Raw genomic sequence first — 17,840 nt, 5'->3', positions numbered from 1 at the left:
TAGATTTATTAAATTTATTTTTATTTGTTTACATAATTTGTCAATTTATAGTTAGTATTAATTTTGAAATTTAATTATGTCAATGAGAAAATATGAATCCGGATATGAAAAAAGAAAGAAAAAAAAAATATTAAACAAAATATTAAGGATCCTTAAATAAATCTCGCCTAGGGCTCATATTGTGAAGAGCCGACCCTGATCTTGCCTTCTCTATCAACAAGGTTTGTCATTTTATGCATGTCTTATGCATCTCCCATTGGCAAAGTGTTAAGCATATTTTACGCTACCTAAAGCATACACTTCACTATGGGTTACTTATTACACCTTCTCATCCTTTTCTGGCTGCCTACACTGATGCCGTCTAGGCAGGCTACCTAGATGAGAAGGTGTAATAAGTAACAGGAAATCGACTAGTGGCTATTGTATCTCTTATGGCAAGAACTTGGTATTGTGGAGCTCAAAGAAACAATCCACTATAGCCAGATCTAGTACGAAGGCAGAATATAAAGCTCTTGTTCATGCAACTTGTGAATTATTGTGGCTACAATCATTATTGTTTGAGCTCGTAATTTTTTTGTCAAAGCCTCCTACTCTTTACTATGATAATTTGGGGACTACATATCTCTCTATGAATCTTGTGATGCATTCCTATACCAAACATGTGGATATTGACTATCATTTTTTTTGGGATCGAATTCAAACAAAAGCTTTTCAGGTCTCTTTTCTCTCTCACAAAGATCAACTTGCCAACATTCTTACGAAACTCTTATTAGTTTCAAGGTTCTTAACAATTCGATCAAGTCTCACTGTTCGTCCAGACATGCTTGGCTCGTAGGGGCGTATTGACAATATTGGTCCCTCTCATTCTCAGCTCTCAATAGACAACTCAGCTAGTATTGTAGCTGTGCCATGTCTGAATTGAGAGAATATATTTTTGTTGCACATGTACTCCATTTTCTATTTTTGTAAAGCTGCAATCTGTTTTCACAACATATTCCTTTTCTTGAGGCATGTAAATATCTTATTTGTATTGGAGATAATTCATACAAGAGAGCAATACAATCACTATCAATCAATTCAGTTTATCTTTTGATGCTCATCTCCTTGCTTTCAAACAAGACAACATATGATGTTTTATCTATTTTATTTATTTATTGTTTTAATTTTGTTTAATGAAGAAATAATGACTAGCTATAACAAAGAGTATGTAGTTCATATGTACATAGGGCACCTCAATAGTTAGTTTGGAGTTTTTCTTGGAAGTATTGAATTTAAATCTTAAAAAGTAATAAGAAGAGGTATGGACAGGATCTAGGTTAGCTCTTGTCGTGTAATTCAAGATGGCATTCAATGGATTCTTTTAAGAAGAAAAAAAAAAAAAAGAGAAAGAGTTTCGAATAGAAATATTTATTAAAGTTGACTCAAAAAAAAAGTATTGAATGTGTATACCATATAAAATATTAGGACTGGAAGAGTTATCATAGATCGGTATGATACATATGGATGAGCACCAACTTAAGTCGAAAACTTAAGCCATTAGGTCTTGGGTCCACCATATATATAATCACTCATCATCTACTATATTTTTCCGATGTGTGAGAAACTCACAAGTGATCACTTGTGAGTCCCAAGCACTCCCCCTTGAATGAAAGTCATTACTTTTGGTGCATCCAACTAGAATTCATTACTCAACCATGAGAAAGAGCATGAAATCATGGGAGTTCACTCATATATGAGATTAAAATTTGTAGGATTCACCACTCCTTTTCTATGGGATCAACATTCACAGCAACACACACACAAATGCTTAAGCGCAACTTGAACCATTGACTCTAATACCACTTGTTTGGACTGAGAGAATTCTCATGGGCCGACTTGATACATATAAATGAACACCAACTTTACCTAAAAGTTTAAGCTATTAAGTCTTAGACCCAACCATGTACATAAGTATCCATCCTCCACTATATTTTTCCAATGTGAAACAAACTCACAAGTGAAATTCTTAATAAAAAAATAATTAATTTATTTATGTAGTAGATTTAATTCTACTTATTTCTTTATGCATTTATACTTGTATGTCATTTGTAGACATGTAATATGAATTATGCCTATAAAATTGAATAAAGTTAAGTTGTGAAGCTAATTTTGGAGGTTGATTTAAAAGATTAGACAAATATCATATGAAATATAAGAATCATATTATGACAAAAATATTATTTTGATAATCTGTGTTATAATGAATATATTTAGCAAGTATGGTTTGATAAATGTTATTGAAGGTTTTGTAAGAATATATAGGAGAATGCATTAATGTTAATGTTTATAAAATATTGGTCAAAAGATGCTCACTTTCCATGAAGTTCGACAAAAAAACAAAGACTTTCCTTTAGATTTCAAAATTGCCATAGACCTCTCTGAGGTTTTAGAAATACCATAAATCTCCCCTAAGGTTTGCGAAAAGGACAAAAAATTTCCCTCAAAAAACTTGTTTTTTATAAAATACAATGGGAGGCTTGTGTTTTTTTGACAAACTTCAGTAGAGCTTCCCGAATTTCTTAAAATCTTAGGGAAGGTTTTTGAAAATTTTGAAACATCAAGAGAGGTCATTGTCTTTATTTATTAAATCTTAGGGGAAGTCAGTGTCGTTTGTCCTGAAACATTTCATTTGAAATTAAGAATTAAATTTAAAGAGTGATAGTAGAATAATTGAGGCAAAATAAAGAATAGTGATGAGTATAACTTACTAACAAGGAGATATTCAGAAAATGATTTCAATGCATTCATCATTAATCATATATTTGCCTTATTTAACTCTCTAGCTTTAGTTCTTTTTTTACCTTATAACTAAATTTATTATTTTTATTTGAATATAATTAAATAGGCTTTATTTGAATGTGGTGGGATACTCTTAACTTTTTTTTTTTTTTTTTATTACATAGGAACTATAGCCACCAACAAGCCCTTCGGACCCCCTGGAGCGGCACTAAATTTACGGATCAGCGTCCTTCCCCTAGGTCTCGCTGATTAGATAAAGTCCGGAATGCGGACATGACTTTCGTGCATCAATTGGACGTTTGACCAACCTGACTCACAGGACATATCTTCATTACCATCCACGGTCCCCGCTGACTCATAGAGTGAACTCTCACCATCCATGGTCCCCACTAGCTCACAAAGTAAATTTTCACTATCCACAAATATTGTTGGTTCCGTGAGTGTATCTATCTAAAATTGAATTTCGGATGCTCTTTCTTACGTGTTAATGTCTTTTCTTTCCACCGCGCCATGCCCGTGCGGGCTACTCTTAACTATCTTTGATTAAATATTAAGTTGAGGATATACAATTAATATCTAGTTAGGCATATGCATTGCACATGCGACTCTTGTTAGTTATCTAAAAAAAAAAGAAGGAAAAGAAATTATAGAGCAGCTCAACATGCCATTAAATTTTAACTCTAATAGGTTTTCGTTCTATTTTTGACAAAGTAAATTATATAAAATTAATAATTCTCTCTTGATTTGTTCTCCTCCAAGGGGGGAAAAACAGCTTTGATCCAAATAGAATCGAACGCATTTAATTGTAAAAAGAAATTTCATTTTTAGTTCTAAAATGTCATAAAAAATTTACTTTTTTTTTTAAATGTTCTAATATTCATATTAACAAATTAGAAAATGAAAAGTTTTTACTTGTGTAAAATATTTTTCACCTTGGTTTTAAAATTTCAAAATAACTACAAAAATAAAAACTTATATATGTATATATAACATATTATTAGGGTATCCCACACCAATAAGGGCGATGTTTGGGGATGAACTCAACTTTTTTTTGTTTTATTTTAATTTTTATAATATGCGTTGCAAAGTGCAATTATGGTAGAGCACTTGTAAAGCCCACGTGAAGCTCACGGTGGATGTTGAAAAAGAAGGGGGGCAAATGCAGATGCAGAGGCATGATGCATGACTACTAAGCTACTGCATTGGAAAGTCTAGAATTATGAAGATCTCATTAGATCGCAGGCAAGGATGGTGTTCAATTCATCAGCAACCGTACGAGCCCCCAATAGCAAGTCTTAGGGCAGGGCTGCGAGCGTTCTAGAGCAATAATTTTCAAGATTCCCCCTGGCCTCTACTCCATAAGGAGGCTGGGGCTGTAGGGCACCCCCTAAAATTAAAATATACCTCAAATTGTGTGTATGCATAATCATATCTGTCTAACCAACCAGGCCCTTTTTGTTGATGAATTGAACTGGCACGGGCTGTCCCCATACCTTGAGGTGGTTCATATTGCAGCACTGAAAAAAGAGAAAAAACTTTTTGAGGCATTGTGTTGCGTAAATCCTCCGTCCGCTGGCAGCAAAATGTTGAATTGGATGAGCGAGTCTGGGGCAGTGGCGCTGTTGGGTAGGGGGCCGGGCCCTACGTGGGTAGGGCAGGGTTGGGCCGTGGGTGCATCAAAAGTAAAAGGGCAAAAGAAAAGTAAGCATCTTTTGACTCCTTTCCGCCTTCCCTTATCCTGTAGTCGTTGATTTTTGGGACTTGGCTTCACGGTAAAGCCCCTAAAAGGGAGGCCCTGCACTGCAAAGTACAAAACCCACTTCCTATAAAGACTGTGTGCTTTCAGAGATCCCTCGCTTTCACCTCTTTTTTCTTTTTTTCCTCCTCTCTACCTCTGGTCCTTGCTTTGGTTCATAGCCTATCGAGAGAGAGAGAGAGAGAGGTCTTTGTCGTAGTGAAAAATACAAATCATGCGCTTAATTATATTTGTATTAACAGGAGAGATGACTAATAAACCCTTTTTCATGGAAACCTAAGAAAATTACAAGAAAAGATACAAGACAAATGCAACTAACTAATTGCAGGGTCTAATGACAAAACAAAAACAAGAATCGAAAACAAAAGGGGAGGAAAAAACATATGTTCTACTCTTCCAGCTTCTTCTTCACTGCGGAGCGAATCATCAATCCAATCATCCATAGACAATTTTTCCACGGCACGTATCAATTTTCAAATTAGGCTTCACACAGATAAAGAAATTGAAGAGAAATACAAATTAAGGGCCACTTTATTTCCTGGCTTCCGTCTCTTTTGTCTCCCCTTTCCCTTGTTGAGTTCTCTTCGTGTTCTCCAAGTTTTGAAAAATTACGTGGAACATTTGCCCTTGAAGAGGGGCATGATCCTTCTATCATGGCTTCACTAAGTCAAATACCTTGGCTTCGGGTAACTTCATGACTCAGTAAATTCTTTATACATCAGCCTTCTTTTCTTGAAAATTCAGTGCTAAATACTATGCTAATAACTCATTTTGCATCAATGTCAATGCTTCTGATCGAGTATCACACCCAATTCTCAAAATTTCTCTTTTTGTGACATTTCAATTTTCCCTTCATAAAATTCTTACAATCCGAGAACGATGTAGTATACAAGAGTTATTGGTAATGCTATCAGCATTCCAAAAATTACCCTGAAAATTTTTTAATATAGAAAATGTTAAACCATGTACATTGGAAAATATAAGTATTAACTCGACTAGAATCTTTTTTGACTTCGAAAGATTTGCTTACGCAGTACTAAGGATAGCTGGATGGACATTGTATTCCTTGGCAAACACAAAGGGAACAATCCCTTGAGGAAGTGCAGCCTATAAATTGATCAAGGACATGTTAGATTCTTTCCACATAATATTGAATTAAAAAAAATAGTTTGCAATCTAATTATGTCTAACATGCCAAGTAAGAAGAAGTTTTTTTTTTTTGTTGAGAAGTGAATTTTCGGACTTTGGATTTGAATGAATTTGGATGAAATTTAATATAATTTTGTACTATATTTTGTCACAATTCATAAAAGTAAAAAATAAAAACTAAAAATCTAATCTCACAATTGTTGGATAATTATTTTCTAAAAACGTGAGATGAACCTTATAAGAAATTTTTTGTAAAAATAATTTTTTAAAAACTAAAAGTTAAAAATAATCTAGCAAAAGGATTGAGGAGAGCAAAACAAGGGAGTCAGCATTCTAATTGTAGTAGATTATGTTACAATGATACAATACTAGTTTTAAAATTCAGTACAGTACGCACCACATGGTGAATTCTTCCACTATTTTTAGCAGCTAAAATAGACAGGCTCCTAGGCTCATGTTTGAAATTATAATTCCCAAATAAGTCCATGTTTAATTTGTCTGATTCTTATATTTCAACCATAGCTGTAATTTGTGAAAGGTCATTAAAATAAGAATAAAATAATATTGAATCAATGAAGATCTTAAAATGAGTCTAATTGGGTTACACTATAAATTCATAAAAATTTAATATTTTTTATTTGTTTTATGCTAATAATATAATTTTTGTGAATTTAATCATAATTAATCTGTTATAATTTCAAAAATAGAATTACATATTGAGTAGGCATGTAAAATACATAGAATTAACAGGCGTAAAAGGCAGGTAGATAATTAAGGTAGGATGGAAGAGAGAGAGAGAGAGGGAGAGAGAGAGAGAGAGGGAGAGAGGGAGAGAGAGAGAGAGAAGTGAAAAGAAAGGGGAAGGGTGGCAGTAGGTATGGAGGGTACCTGGACAATGGCAATGCGGAGGAGGGTGCCGCGGAGGCCAATAGCAATGGAAGCAGCGGCCATGACCGCGGGGCCAGTCAGGAATCTTATGGCCATGGCGAACGCGGCCACGGAGTTCCCACACGCTATTATCTTTGGTTGTAGCGCCATAAACAGACCTTCATTCCATTATGAGAATATATATATATATATATATATATATATATATATGTTTCAACCACTTAATTAAATTGAATTAAATAAAAATAAAATGAACTAATGAATTCTCAACTACCTTGCCCAACATGCTGCTCCCACGGGGCGGGGCACACATCACAATCGGTGCATCCGCGCCCACTGATTTGGGACCGCAGTCCACGTTCAGCGTACGGCCCCTTCTCATCGTAATCCCCCTATTGCCGGAGATGATCTCCGGCCGGACTCACCAAAATAATAATAATAATGGACTGATTTTCCTAAAAAATCCCTTAATAGCCGGAGATCATCTTCGGCGGTCATACAAATGAAAGGCCTGCTGTTACACATTATCCGCCCTCTTAACTCACTAGCTTTATTTTTATTTTTCAAAAATCTCAAACAATAATCTGCACTTTTATATTATTATATATATATATTTAAAATGAATTTCTGTTCTTCACATGTTGTATTATATATATTTATTCATAGACATGCAATTTTTTTTCTTTTTTAGTCATTTTTTATTAAGACGATTTGTATTTATATTTATGGGGACCTTTGTTTGCTATCTTCAAAGGTGTTATAGAGACTAAAAATTCAAAAGAAAATGCCAGATTTTTCTTAAAGTATATTGTGAGTTTATAAAATTTCTGCTTTATTACTATGTAAAGCAGAAGAATTGTACATTAAAGAAAAATGTACAAACTGCTGACCATAGGCACTAGGTTGTGGACATTATATATATATACACTAAAATGAATTGAAAATAGGAATGGTAGGGACACGTAGATGGACTGGTGAACCCCACTTTCCTACGGTCAGTAGTCATGGAGTCAATGACCGCTCACCTAAGCTAAACATAGCCATTCCAAGCCCTGCATCCGACAGTATGGAGATTGACTTCTCTACTATCTTCGGCATCGACACATCCCACCTGCACTTCCCAGCACCACCATAATTATTATTATTTATTTATTTTACGAAAATGAGACTTGTTTTGAAGAAACAATAAAAATAAAATAAAATGAATGAAAGCCCTTTTTTTTTTTTTCTGTATTTTTATTTGCAAATGCTCACCGAAAGGCTATGAGGGACCAAATAAGACCAATGAGGCTTGAGTACGTGTTGGGATTGCGGATAAGCTTCCGCCACACCATGATCAATATCAGCCGCGTCATCACGCTCGCCGGCGGCATCTGCTTCCCGTCGGCGCCCTTCGGGTGCAGTTCCACCGTGGAGCTGGACCCCAGCTTTGACAGTCCCATGGGCCCCTCTTTCTCTCCCTCCTCTTCCCCATCTCTCCCTCCCGCAAAGCTGAAGTTCTCCCCACCCAGGTCCTCGCTTTCCGGAATGGCTTCTGAAAAACAAATTTACAATAAAAATATTAAATTTCAAATTACAGAAATAAATTGAATTAAATTATTCCGGGAATATTTTCAAATTTAATCTACCTTTTCTTTCCCCGTTTTGAGGGTGATCGGCCACTATCATCCTAATCTCCTTTGCTCCGTGATCGGACCGTCCAGATTGCTCCGACGCGCCGAAGTCCGTTCCCCCGAAAACATGAAGGCCGCCGCCGTCGGAGACCGGCGAGGCGCTCGAGCTCCAAACGAACATGTGCAGCTCCTTCGCATCGTGGCTGGTTTTCATTTGCGATTGTTGCTGCGGCGCTGATCGATTTTTATTGCTTTTGGACAAAGTAGATGAAATTTCCGGATTTGGCCCCGGATAAGAGTTCGCCGCCGCTGGGGCCGGATAGAATCCGAACCGCGGCGAGAGAGTGCCCGGAGCACAATTCTCCTCAAAATTGGAAGGCCTTGGCGTCGGGCCTCTCGACGACTGTACCGAGTAAAGGTCCGCCGGCCCGAAGTTTGAGTGCCTCGCCGGGAAACCCTGGCAACCCATCATAGAGTAGAAGTCCGATGTGTTGAAGTTAGAGCCTCTCGGCGTAGGATTTCTGGACGAGCTCAAACTATAAATCTCCGCTCCGGTGAGGTTGGATGGACGCGGCGTCAATGCCGGCAGCGAGCACGGCCCTAGAGACCGTCGTGACGCGTTGGATTTCCTGACGATGACGTGAAGCTTTCCGTCCTCGCCGATTTCAGCATCAGTCTGCAGCAAATCCCGGCCGTCAAGTGAGACTACGTCGGAGTCAACCTTGAAGGAGACGATCGACGCCGCCGTCTCCGGGAACTGCTCCATGATCAGCATCTTCGCGCCGCGGTACTCGAAGAGGAAGAGGAGGAGAGTGTACCAAATGATGCACTGCAATACTACCACCTGGAGTACCAAATCGCACACTTACCTCCAATTTCGCCTTATAGGGCATATTGAGAAGAGAATCGAAACAAAACCCCCAAAAAAACAAAAAAACAAAAAAAAATAAAATTATATAGAGCGGAGAATTGAATCGATGGAAACCTGAACCATAAGGCTGCCGGAGTAGGGGCCGTACATGGCGATGAGGAGGGGGATGCCCATGACAAGGGTGTTTGGGAGGGTGGAGAGGGAGAAGATGGTGATCATCCATTCGAGGGAGCCGTTGCGGGTGAAGTTGGTCCAGATGGCGAGGGCGGCGAGCATGATGACCTTCTGGAGGGTATCGGCGGCGATGAAGCGGAAGTTCATGGCGTAGGGGTTGTTGGTGGAGATGAAGTGGAAGGAGAGGAGAGGGACGGCGAAGATCGCCACGAAGCGGTTTATGCCGGAGCACTGGTCGGGGGTGAAGATCTTCCACCACCGCACCGACCCGTACGCCAGTATCATCGCTACATACAGCGGAATCACCGCCGTCAGCACGCTGTACAGATCGCTCCACGTTATCATCCTCAGCTAAATTCCACCCTGATACACTAACTAACTGTGGAATATTGAAATAACAAGAAGCTTTGTTCCGACTTCAATGGCGGTAAATGGAGATTTTTGGGTAAAGTCTATGGCATTAGAGTGTAAATTAGACGGGCTGAGAAGGGCAAAATGGGGAGAGTGAGAAAAACCGTTAGTTAACTAACAGGGTATATATGTCTGTTCATCCGGTACCCTCGCAGCTCTGGTGTAGCGACTGTGCCTCTGCTCCTGCTGATCCAATCAAAGAAAGAGGAAGACTGAGAGAGAGAGAGAGATTTAACGAGGGGTTAACTTTAGGATAGTGTATATATATAGAGGGCCGGGATGTATGGCTAAATGAACAGGCGGGGAGATTCTCGTAATCTGCTGGGACTTTTATTTATTTATTTATTTACTTTTTAAATTTTTAATCAATTAATTATTATATTGGGACTGGCACCGAGTGGGGTAGTGGAGTTACAAAGTAACCTTCTTGCGTGGTTAGTTAACTGCAGGAGTTTATGTCTGCATATAAGAACAGGGGGCTCATTTTGAGATGACTTGGGACTATGCGTAACATGGATGCCCTCCCACATATGTTTTTTCTTTCTAGTTATTTTCTTAGAATAAACTAACTGTATAAAGTGCAAATTACCGTTGGAGTTGCGGTATGTGTATTTCCAGCAACTGTAACAATACATGTCTAGTGTACAATGTCATGAAAACATTCTATTGGTATGTTTGTCCTGTAGGATAATTCTGATTAAGCTTTTTTAATTTACTTTTGTTCCATATTTGTATTATTATTTATTTTTTTTAATGACGGAGGTGAAGATAAAAAGAAGGGTTTTTCTTCTAGAATAACAAGACAAAAAATAAAGAAGAAAATTTATTAACACCTTTCTCAAGTATTTATAGATAGTATGCCAAAATAGAATAAAAAGTAACTCTTACAGTAATGCAGTCCACTTCAATCCTTTGAAAAATGAAAAAGGAGAAAGCATTTTGTGATCTCTTTCTTTTATGCTTAGCTTTCTGTTAAAATTCTTAAATTAGCATTTCGTATATATATTATGCAGACTTAACAAAGACAAATAATAAAGTCATTTATTATTAAACAATCACAATCCTAAGTTACTTTTTCTAACTAGGATGATAGTTATAATTTATTTATTTGTTTTCTAAATCTTTCTTCTTCTTTTAAGAACAAAGGTGTTGGCTTCCATATTTTACTTCCCAAATACTATTTATTTTTAAATTATTAAAACTCATTACATGCAGTAGCAACATCACACTATCCCCTGAATTTCTTTTCCATAATCCTTCCACCTATAAGTTTTAACCACAAAATTCGTTTTCTCACATATACTTAACAGTTGTGATGGGGATCAACAAGTCTTATCCCTGTCCTTCACTGACATGGTGACGCGTGGATAGCCTCTAGATGTCCACTTTGGTTTGTAATTCTTTTATAGGTACACATGGATTCAAGTACTGCAAAATGTCTCTGTTCGACCATTTGGTGTGACCAAGAAGAAACAATGGGCGACTAGATCAAGATAGAAGATTCCGGAGTACCAGTACAGCAGATTTTCTAGATTTTCTCGACCAGGGCGCGACCAGGAGACCATGAGGTGCGACTAAGTCTCCTAAACACTGAAGATTTCTAAAATGCTTCGAACATAGGCGTGACAAGGAGCCTTGGGCTTGTGATTTGGTCAGTATCATCATCTAAGCACCGAAATAAGCAAGTTTGAGACCCATGTGAACCCTACACGCTTTTGTGGACCCCATAAGGATTTGGACCCTTCCCTTTGACTTTTATTTAATGTGTAATATTGCAAGAAAACTTGCTTGCATGTGTTCCTTAGTAAGTTGTGTGTGTTAGTAATTTGTATTAGTCATTAATGTGTCTAGTAAGTTACTACATTTATTTCCCTTGTCTCCCATGCTTGTATGGGAAGTGTGAGTTTTTTATTACCTTGTCTCCTTTAATTTGTGCTAAGTCTTTATATTTTCCATTGTATGAACTGAAAAAGCAGCTAAGTATTGATATTGATATTGAAGGAATTTCCTTTTGTGAATCTTGTTAAGCTTTGTCTAGTCCTTGTGATTGAGTAGTGAGAGGCTATGCATTCTCTTCGGAGATCAGGTGGTGAGAGACCACTATACTATATAGTGATTCCATCCCTATCTCACTCTCATGGCCTCCCCTCCAGCACCCACATGGTCACTATTCCCCTACTCCATTGCTGTCTTTGTCTTACTAATTCAAAGCTTGTACGAACAGCTTAAGGTGTGGACAACCTTGTGTTGAAAAGCGTCACGTCATCTATCAGATCTCTCAGTAACTCACTGTTGGTTTGACTTTGAAAATAGAATAGTGTTCCCAAGAGGGAGGGGGTGAATTGGGTTAATTAAAAATTTATGTTCTTTTTAAAACTTTTTGTATTTTAATTATAACAGAAAGCTTGATTAAGTTAACCAAATAACAATCACAACCCAAACACTCAAAAAAGTACTTGAATGATAAATAATCCAATCAATCAAAAAAATTGAAATCAATTAATCAAACACTTGATGCTTTTGGTAACAGCCCTGTGGTTATATGCAAGCCCTATTTTGATTGTTTGTAATGCACTCTTTTAACCAAGATTTCTGCAAATTAATCAATGTACTCCCTTGTGGGTTTCCGAAAAAGATTAATTAACACTTACTTTCTAGAGTTAAGAGTCTTCTCTGAATTCTTACTTAAGCTCTGCAATCTGCAATTTTCATTCACAATATATAGTGCAGAAAATAAAAGTGTAGGGTAGAGAAAAGAAACCAAGATTTTACAAGGTTCGGCTTATCCTCAGCCTATGTTCTCGCCTTTGGCAAACCACCAAAGGATTTACTATGTCAATTCCTTTACCGGGAAAAACAACACCGTTTACAAAACGCTCCTTCGATAAGGCTAGAGCCCGCCTCTCCAAACGATATACCATCATTTGGTCCAATGATTCAGCACTCAAATCATCAATCAATATACTAGAGAGATTTGAAACAAGGTGTACAAGAATTGCTCCTAAAAGAGCTTATCAGTACAGTTCAAAACTATATACTTCAATGTAATTCAAAATATGAAATTCAAATTGAAGTTCTAAAAGTATTTCACCATATGATTCTTTCAATGGATGAAAGAATTAGTATTTGTAGCACAATATCAGTGAGTGAGAATTAGCAAAAACTTAGTAAGCTTCGTGCAAGTTGAGAGCAAGAGGGAGCCTTGAGAATTTGAGAGCAATTGAGAGAGATTTGAATGCTAAATTTTAATTATTGGTAGTTAAATCAATTGAACTTGGGTGTATTTATAGAGTTGGAAGCGTATCTAGCTTATTCCCCAAGTTAAGTTGGAGTAGGGTCCAAGTTTTAAATAAGTTTGAGCCCCAAGTAATTGAATTTTTCAAAATATATTAGTTATGTATTTTAAATTCCACCGCGTGGCAGTTGATTGTGAGGTTTCTGTTAGTCGCTTGTCAATGCATTACTCATATAAAATAAATAGGAAGTAGGGTGGCAGTCACCTGTCAACATGGGGTTAGACGTCTGTCACTGAATAACTCAGTTTTTAAAGACAAATAGAAGGGTGATAGTTGACTAACAAAACTCAGTTAGTCATCTCAAAATATATTGTCAATCGCTTGTCAAATCCTAGACAGTTGACTGACATGTTTCTGTCTGTACATTTTAAAATCTTTAATATGATAATAGACTATCCATCTAAAGTTAGTCGTCTTCGAAGTAAAAAATCTGGTTTCAAACTTAGTTTTGTTCTCTCTCTTTTTGCCTACTTGTTTCTTGGAATATCAATTTGTTTTCTTTTAAAATTATGTCCCAAGATTTAAAAATAAAGTCTCTAAGTCTTGTTTTTCCTAAGAGCTTCAAAAAGAAGATTCATACTTGAAATGTACTTGAAATACTTACAAGGCTTGTCCTAATGATTTATTTGACTCTTCTTTCCTTAGAGTTCTCTTTATTGCCGAGCTTCAATGTTCCTTGATCCTTGTGAGCTTTCAAGATATGTCATTTTAAGGTCCGAGCTTCATTTGATCCTTGATTTTTGACACGAGCTTTCATGATTGTCATTTAATCATTTGTAATCCACTTTGCCTCTATTAACTAAATATCACAACTTTGAAGCATATTAGATAGCCTTACTTTGTTATCATCAAATCAAAATTTATAAGCCTAGCTAGGCCAAAAATCTCCCCCTTTTTGATGATGACAAATAAGGAGTAAAGATAAGTAAACCTTTAAAAAAAAAAAAAAAACATCATGTCATATTACTTCATAATATATCACCATGTCAAACTCATATAAACATCATGTCAAAATCATACACCATGTCATACTCATATATCATAATATAATACTTTTGCTCATACACACATACTTCCCCTTTTGATATCAACAAAAATGAGTAATACAATCATAGGCGAAGCAAGTGTATCATACAAACATTAAAAAGATACAAAAACAAACACCCTAGAAAAGCTCAATCAAGCATCAGATGTTGTATCACTATCTTTAGCCACTGCTTTTCTTCTTCTTCTTCTTCTTCTTCTTCTTCTTCAGTAGAGCCTTCATCCAAATTTTCTTGTGAGGCTTCATCATTTTCTTTACTCTCTTTATCTGAATCAGTACCACTAGCAGGTGCTGAACTAATATCCATAGGTGCTGCACTAGTGACATTTTGCTCTAGTTTTTCAAGAAGTTGATCCAGTGAATAGTACTTAGCATCCATATTTGAGATTTTGTCTTGAATTTAAGTGAGGCTAGCCCTCATGTTAGAACTAAAATTGGAATAATGTTGATAAAAAGGAAGGAACCATGTAGGCATATCAGCTTCTTCAGGAGTTGGATTAGGTTCTTCTGGCTCCGTTTGTTCAGGCCTATTTCCTTTATACAACCATCCCTGAGTGTATTTCTTATAACCCATCCTTTTTAGAGTGGAGGAAGAAAATAGATGATAATGAGTTCATTTCACTAGCTTGGAAGGTGGAGTGAGGACTTCGGAAGTGAGCAAAGACTAAAGAGAGTATTCCACCATAGGGAAGTCCAATCCTAGGAAATTCTATCTTCATGACCATCCACTTGAGTATGAGGCTTGCTAAATCTAGTTTCTTGCCTTTGAGACTTGCTAAATCTAGTTTCTTGCCTTTGAGTACGCACCACATGATAAAACAATCTAAGAAGGAAATGTGATCATAGGATCCTACTCTAGGAAGAATATTGTAAGCAACAATTTTGTGAAGGATTTAAACTGGTAAGGTGAGCTACATATACAATAGAGGATTCCCAAAATAAATAGGTGGATTATTCATCACAAGAGGCAAAAATTCTTGTGGGGTAAATCTCAGCTCCGTTGTCAATTGTTTTTCAATAGGATTACACTCAAAATCACCACTTTTTTTATGGGGAGGATTTTTCCTAGCGATTGTGGAGTAAGGGTGATTTGTTGGTCTAAGAGATCGGTGGAAAAACCAATATCCTTCTTCACCAAGTTGGAATAATTTTTTTTGACCAAATCAGGATAATATCCCTTGGCTTGGTATTGGATAAACTTTTCCCATCCTATGTCTTTGAATAACACAAGAATTTCAGGGAAATCGGATTCAAAGAAGGAGACATCTAGTACCTTACCGAATATTGAATCGATGGTGGAGATGTGATTTCGGTACAAAGATTTGGCTTGAGTGGAGACCAACCATTTTTCTACTTCGTCATTGCCAGCTTGTTGTGAAGAAGATGCCTTGTCTTTGCACCCTGTTGTCTTAGTTCTTGCCATGTTAATGAATTGGAAACTGAAAACATTGGTGAGGAGGATTAGGGTTTGATAGAATGGAGTAGGAAAGAGTTTAGAGAAGTAAGATTTAGTGGAGAGATGGAGAGAAAATATTTTAGTGAGGTCTTGACGAGTGGATAGGTGTCTGAGATATAAAAGGATGTGTTTTTCACGTATAAGTTAGCTGAACCATCATGAGATAGTCGTCTATCTTCAAGGTGATAGGCGGCTATCAAATGAAATTCAAAATAGACAGTAACCTATCAGGCGCCTGCCTAGTATTTGGCAGTTGCCTGCCATGTAGGGAACTTGTATTTTCTTTTCTTTTCTCTGTTAGTTGACTTCACATATATGTAACATTCCCAATTCTTGTCTAATGAATACAAATCGATCTTCTGCGAGTGGTTTTTTGTAAATATATCAACTAATTGATCATTTGTACTAACAAAGTCAAGAATTATTTCTTCCTTATGAACATTATCTCTCAAGAAGTGATGTCGTATGTCAATATGTTTTGTTCTTGAGTGTGATACTGGATTTTTTTGAAATATTTATAGCACTTGTGTTGCCACACTTAATGGGAATTGCTTGATATTCAAGTTTGAATTCTTTTAATTGTTGCTTCATATGTAATGTTTGAGCACAACAAATCCTGGTTGCTACATATTTAGCCTTAGCAATTGACAAGGCCACGAAATTTTGTTTCTTTGAAAACCAAGATACTAATGACCATCCTAGGAAGTGGCAAGTTCCACTTGTACTTTTTCTATCGATTTTACACCCTGCATAATCTGCATCGGAATAGCTATTCATTTCATAATTTGTATCCTTATGATATCATAATCCAAGATCTATAGTTCCTATGAAGTATCTTAGTATTCTTTTAACAGCGATTTGATGAGATTCTTTGGGAGAGGATTGAAATCGTGCGCACATGCATACACTAAACATAATTTCCGATCTACTTGCTGTTAAATATAACAAGCTTCCTATTATGGCTCGATAATATTTTATATCTACAGGTTTTCCTTTTTCATCTTTGTCAAGGCTTATTGATGTACTCATGGGAGTTCCTATAGGTTTACTTCCTTCCCTATCAAATTTTTTTCAACATATCTTTTATATATTTAGATTGATTTATGAAGGTTCTATTATTAGCTTGCTTAATTTGCAGTCCTAGAAAGTTGTTTAATTCTCCCATCATGCTCATTTCAAATTCTTTTTGCATGCATTTTGTGAATTCTTCACATAGGTCTTCATTTGTAGAACCAAAGATGATATCATCAACATAAATTTGGATTATAAGAATGTCTTTGCTTCTTGACTTTAAGAATAAGGTACTGTCAATGTTTCCTCTTGAAAAATCATTATCTAGTAAAAATTTACTTAACCTATCATACCAAGCTCTATGAGCTTGTTTTAACCAGTACAAAGCTTTGGTTAATTTATATACATGATTAGGTTGCTTTATATCTTCAAATCCTGACGGTTGTTCTACGTATACTTCTTTATTTTTATGTCCATTCAAGAAAGCACTTTTAACATCCATTTGGTATAATTTGAATTCTTTGTGAGATGCATAGGCTAATAGCATTCTTATTGCTTCCATTCTAGCAACAGGGGCAAATGTTTCGTCATAGTCTATTTCTTCTTCTTGGTTATATCCTTTTGCCACAATTCTAGCTTTGTTTCTAACGACTATACCATTTTCATCCTTTTTATTTCTAAATACCCATTTAGTTTCGATAATTGAATGTTTTTCAGGTTTGGGTACTAATTGTCATACTTTACTTTTTTCAAATTGATTTAATTCCTCTTATATAGCTATCATCCATGAATCGTCTTTTAAAGCTTCATCCACATTCTTGGGTTTCTCTTGTGATAGGAATGCATAGTGATTACATAGATTTTTCAAAGATGACCTTGTAGTTATTGCTTTTGATGGTTCTCCTATTATTTGTTCTTTGGGATGGTTTCTTATGAATTTCCATTCCTTCGGTAATTCATAATTTTCTGTAGGAGTATCATTTGTAGTCTCTTCTATGATTTCTTGTTTATCTTCTTTTACTTCTTCAATGTCTAAATTTTCTAGTTTATGTAAGGTCTCATCATTCTCTTCAATTTGATTTTTCTTGGTGTAAGGATTAACTTCATCAAAAGTTACATGGATTGATTCAATAATAGTGAGTGTTCTTTTATTGTAGATTATATAAGTTTTGCTATTTGCTATATAACCTAGGAAGATGCCCTCATCCGACTTTGCGTCAAATTTTCCTAAGTTGTTTTTGTCATTAAGCACAAAGCACTTATATCCAATTACATGAAAGTAAGCTATATTGGGTCTTCTTTCTTTCCAAAATTCATATGGAGTTTTATTTAAACTTGATCTTATAGATACTCTATTTATTACATAACACACAGTGTTAACTGCTTCAGCCT

General features: G+C 36.2%; 1 protein-coding gene across 1 annotated transcript; it reads right to left on the bottom strand.

Moving 5' to 3' along the window:
- Positions 1 to 4,749: 4,749 nt before the first annotated feature.
- Positions 4,750 to 9,895, bottom strand: LOC131153223 (auxin efflux carrier component 3-like). The gene is made up of 7 exons (XM_058105390.1): positions 9,170 to 9,895; positions 8,200 to 9,028; positions 7,826 to 8,105; positions 7,597 to 7,682; positions 6,572 to 6,729; positions 5,565 to 5,641; positions 4,750 to 5,464 (listed from the first exon to the last, which is right to left on the bottom strand). The coding sequence occupies exons 1-7, from the start codon at positions 9,572 to 9,574 to the stop codon at positions 5,398 to 5,400; spliced, it is 1,902 nt and encodes a 633-aa protein (XP_057961373.1). The 5' UTR covers positions 9,575 to 9,895; the 3' UTR covers positions 4,750 to 5,397.
- Positions 9,896 to 17,840: the final 7,945 nt, after the last annotated feature.

Source organism: Malania oleifera, chromosome 4, assembly GCF_029873635.1.
Source record: "Malania oleifera isolate guangnan ecotype guangnan chromosome 4, ASM2987363v1, whole genome shotgun sequence".
Taxonomy (NCBI): domain Eukaryota; kingdom Viridiplantae; phylum Streptophyta; class Magnoliopsida; order Santalales; family Ximeniaceae; genus Malania; species Malania oleifera.
Note: the sequence above shows the minus strand (reverse complement) of the source record. Positions and strands in the feature narration are given on the sequence as shown.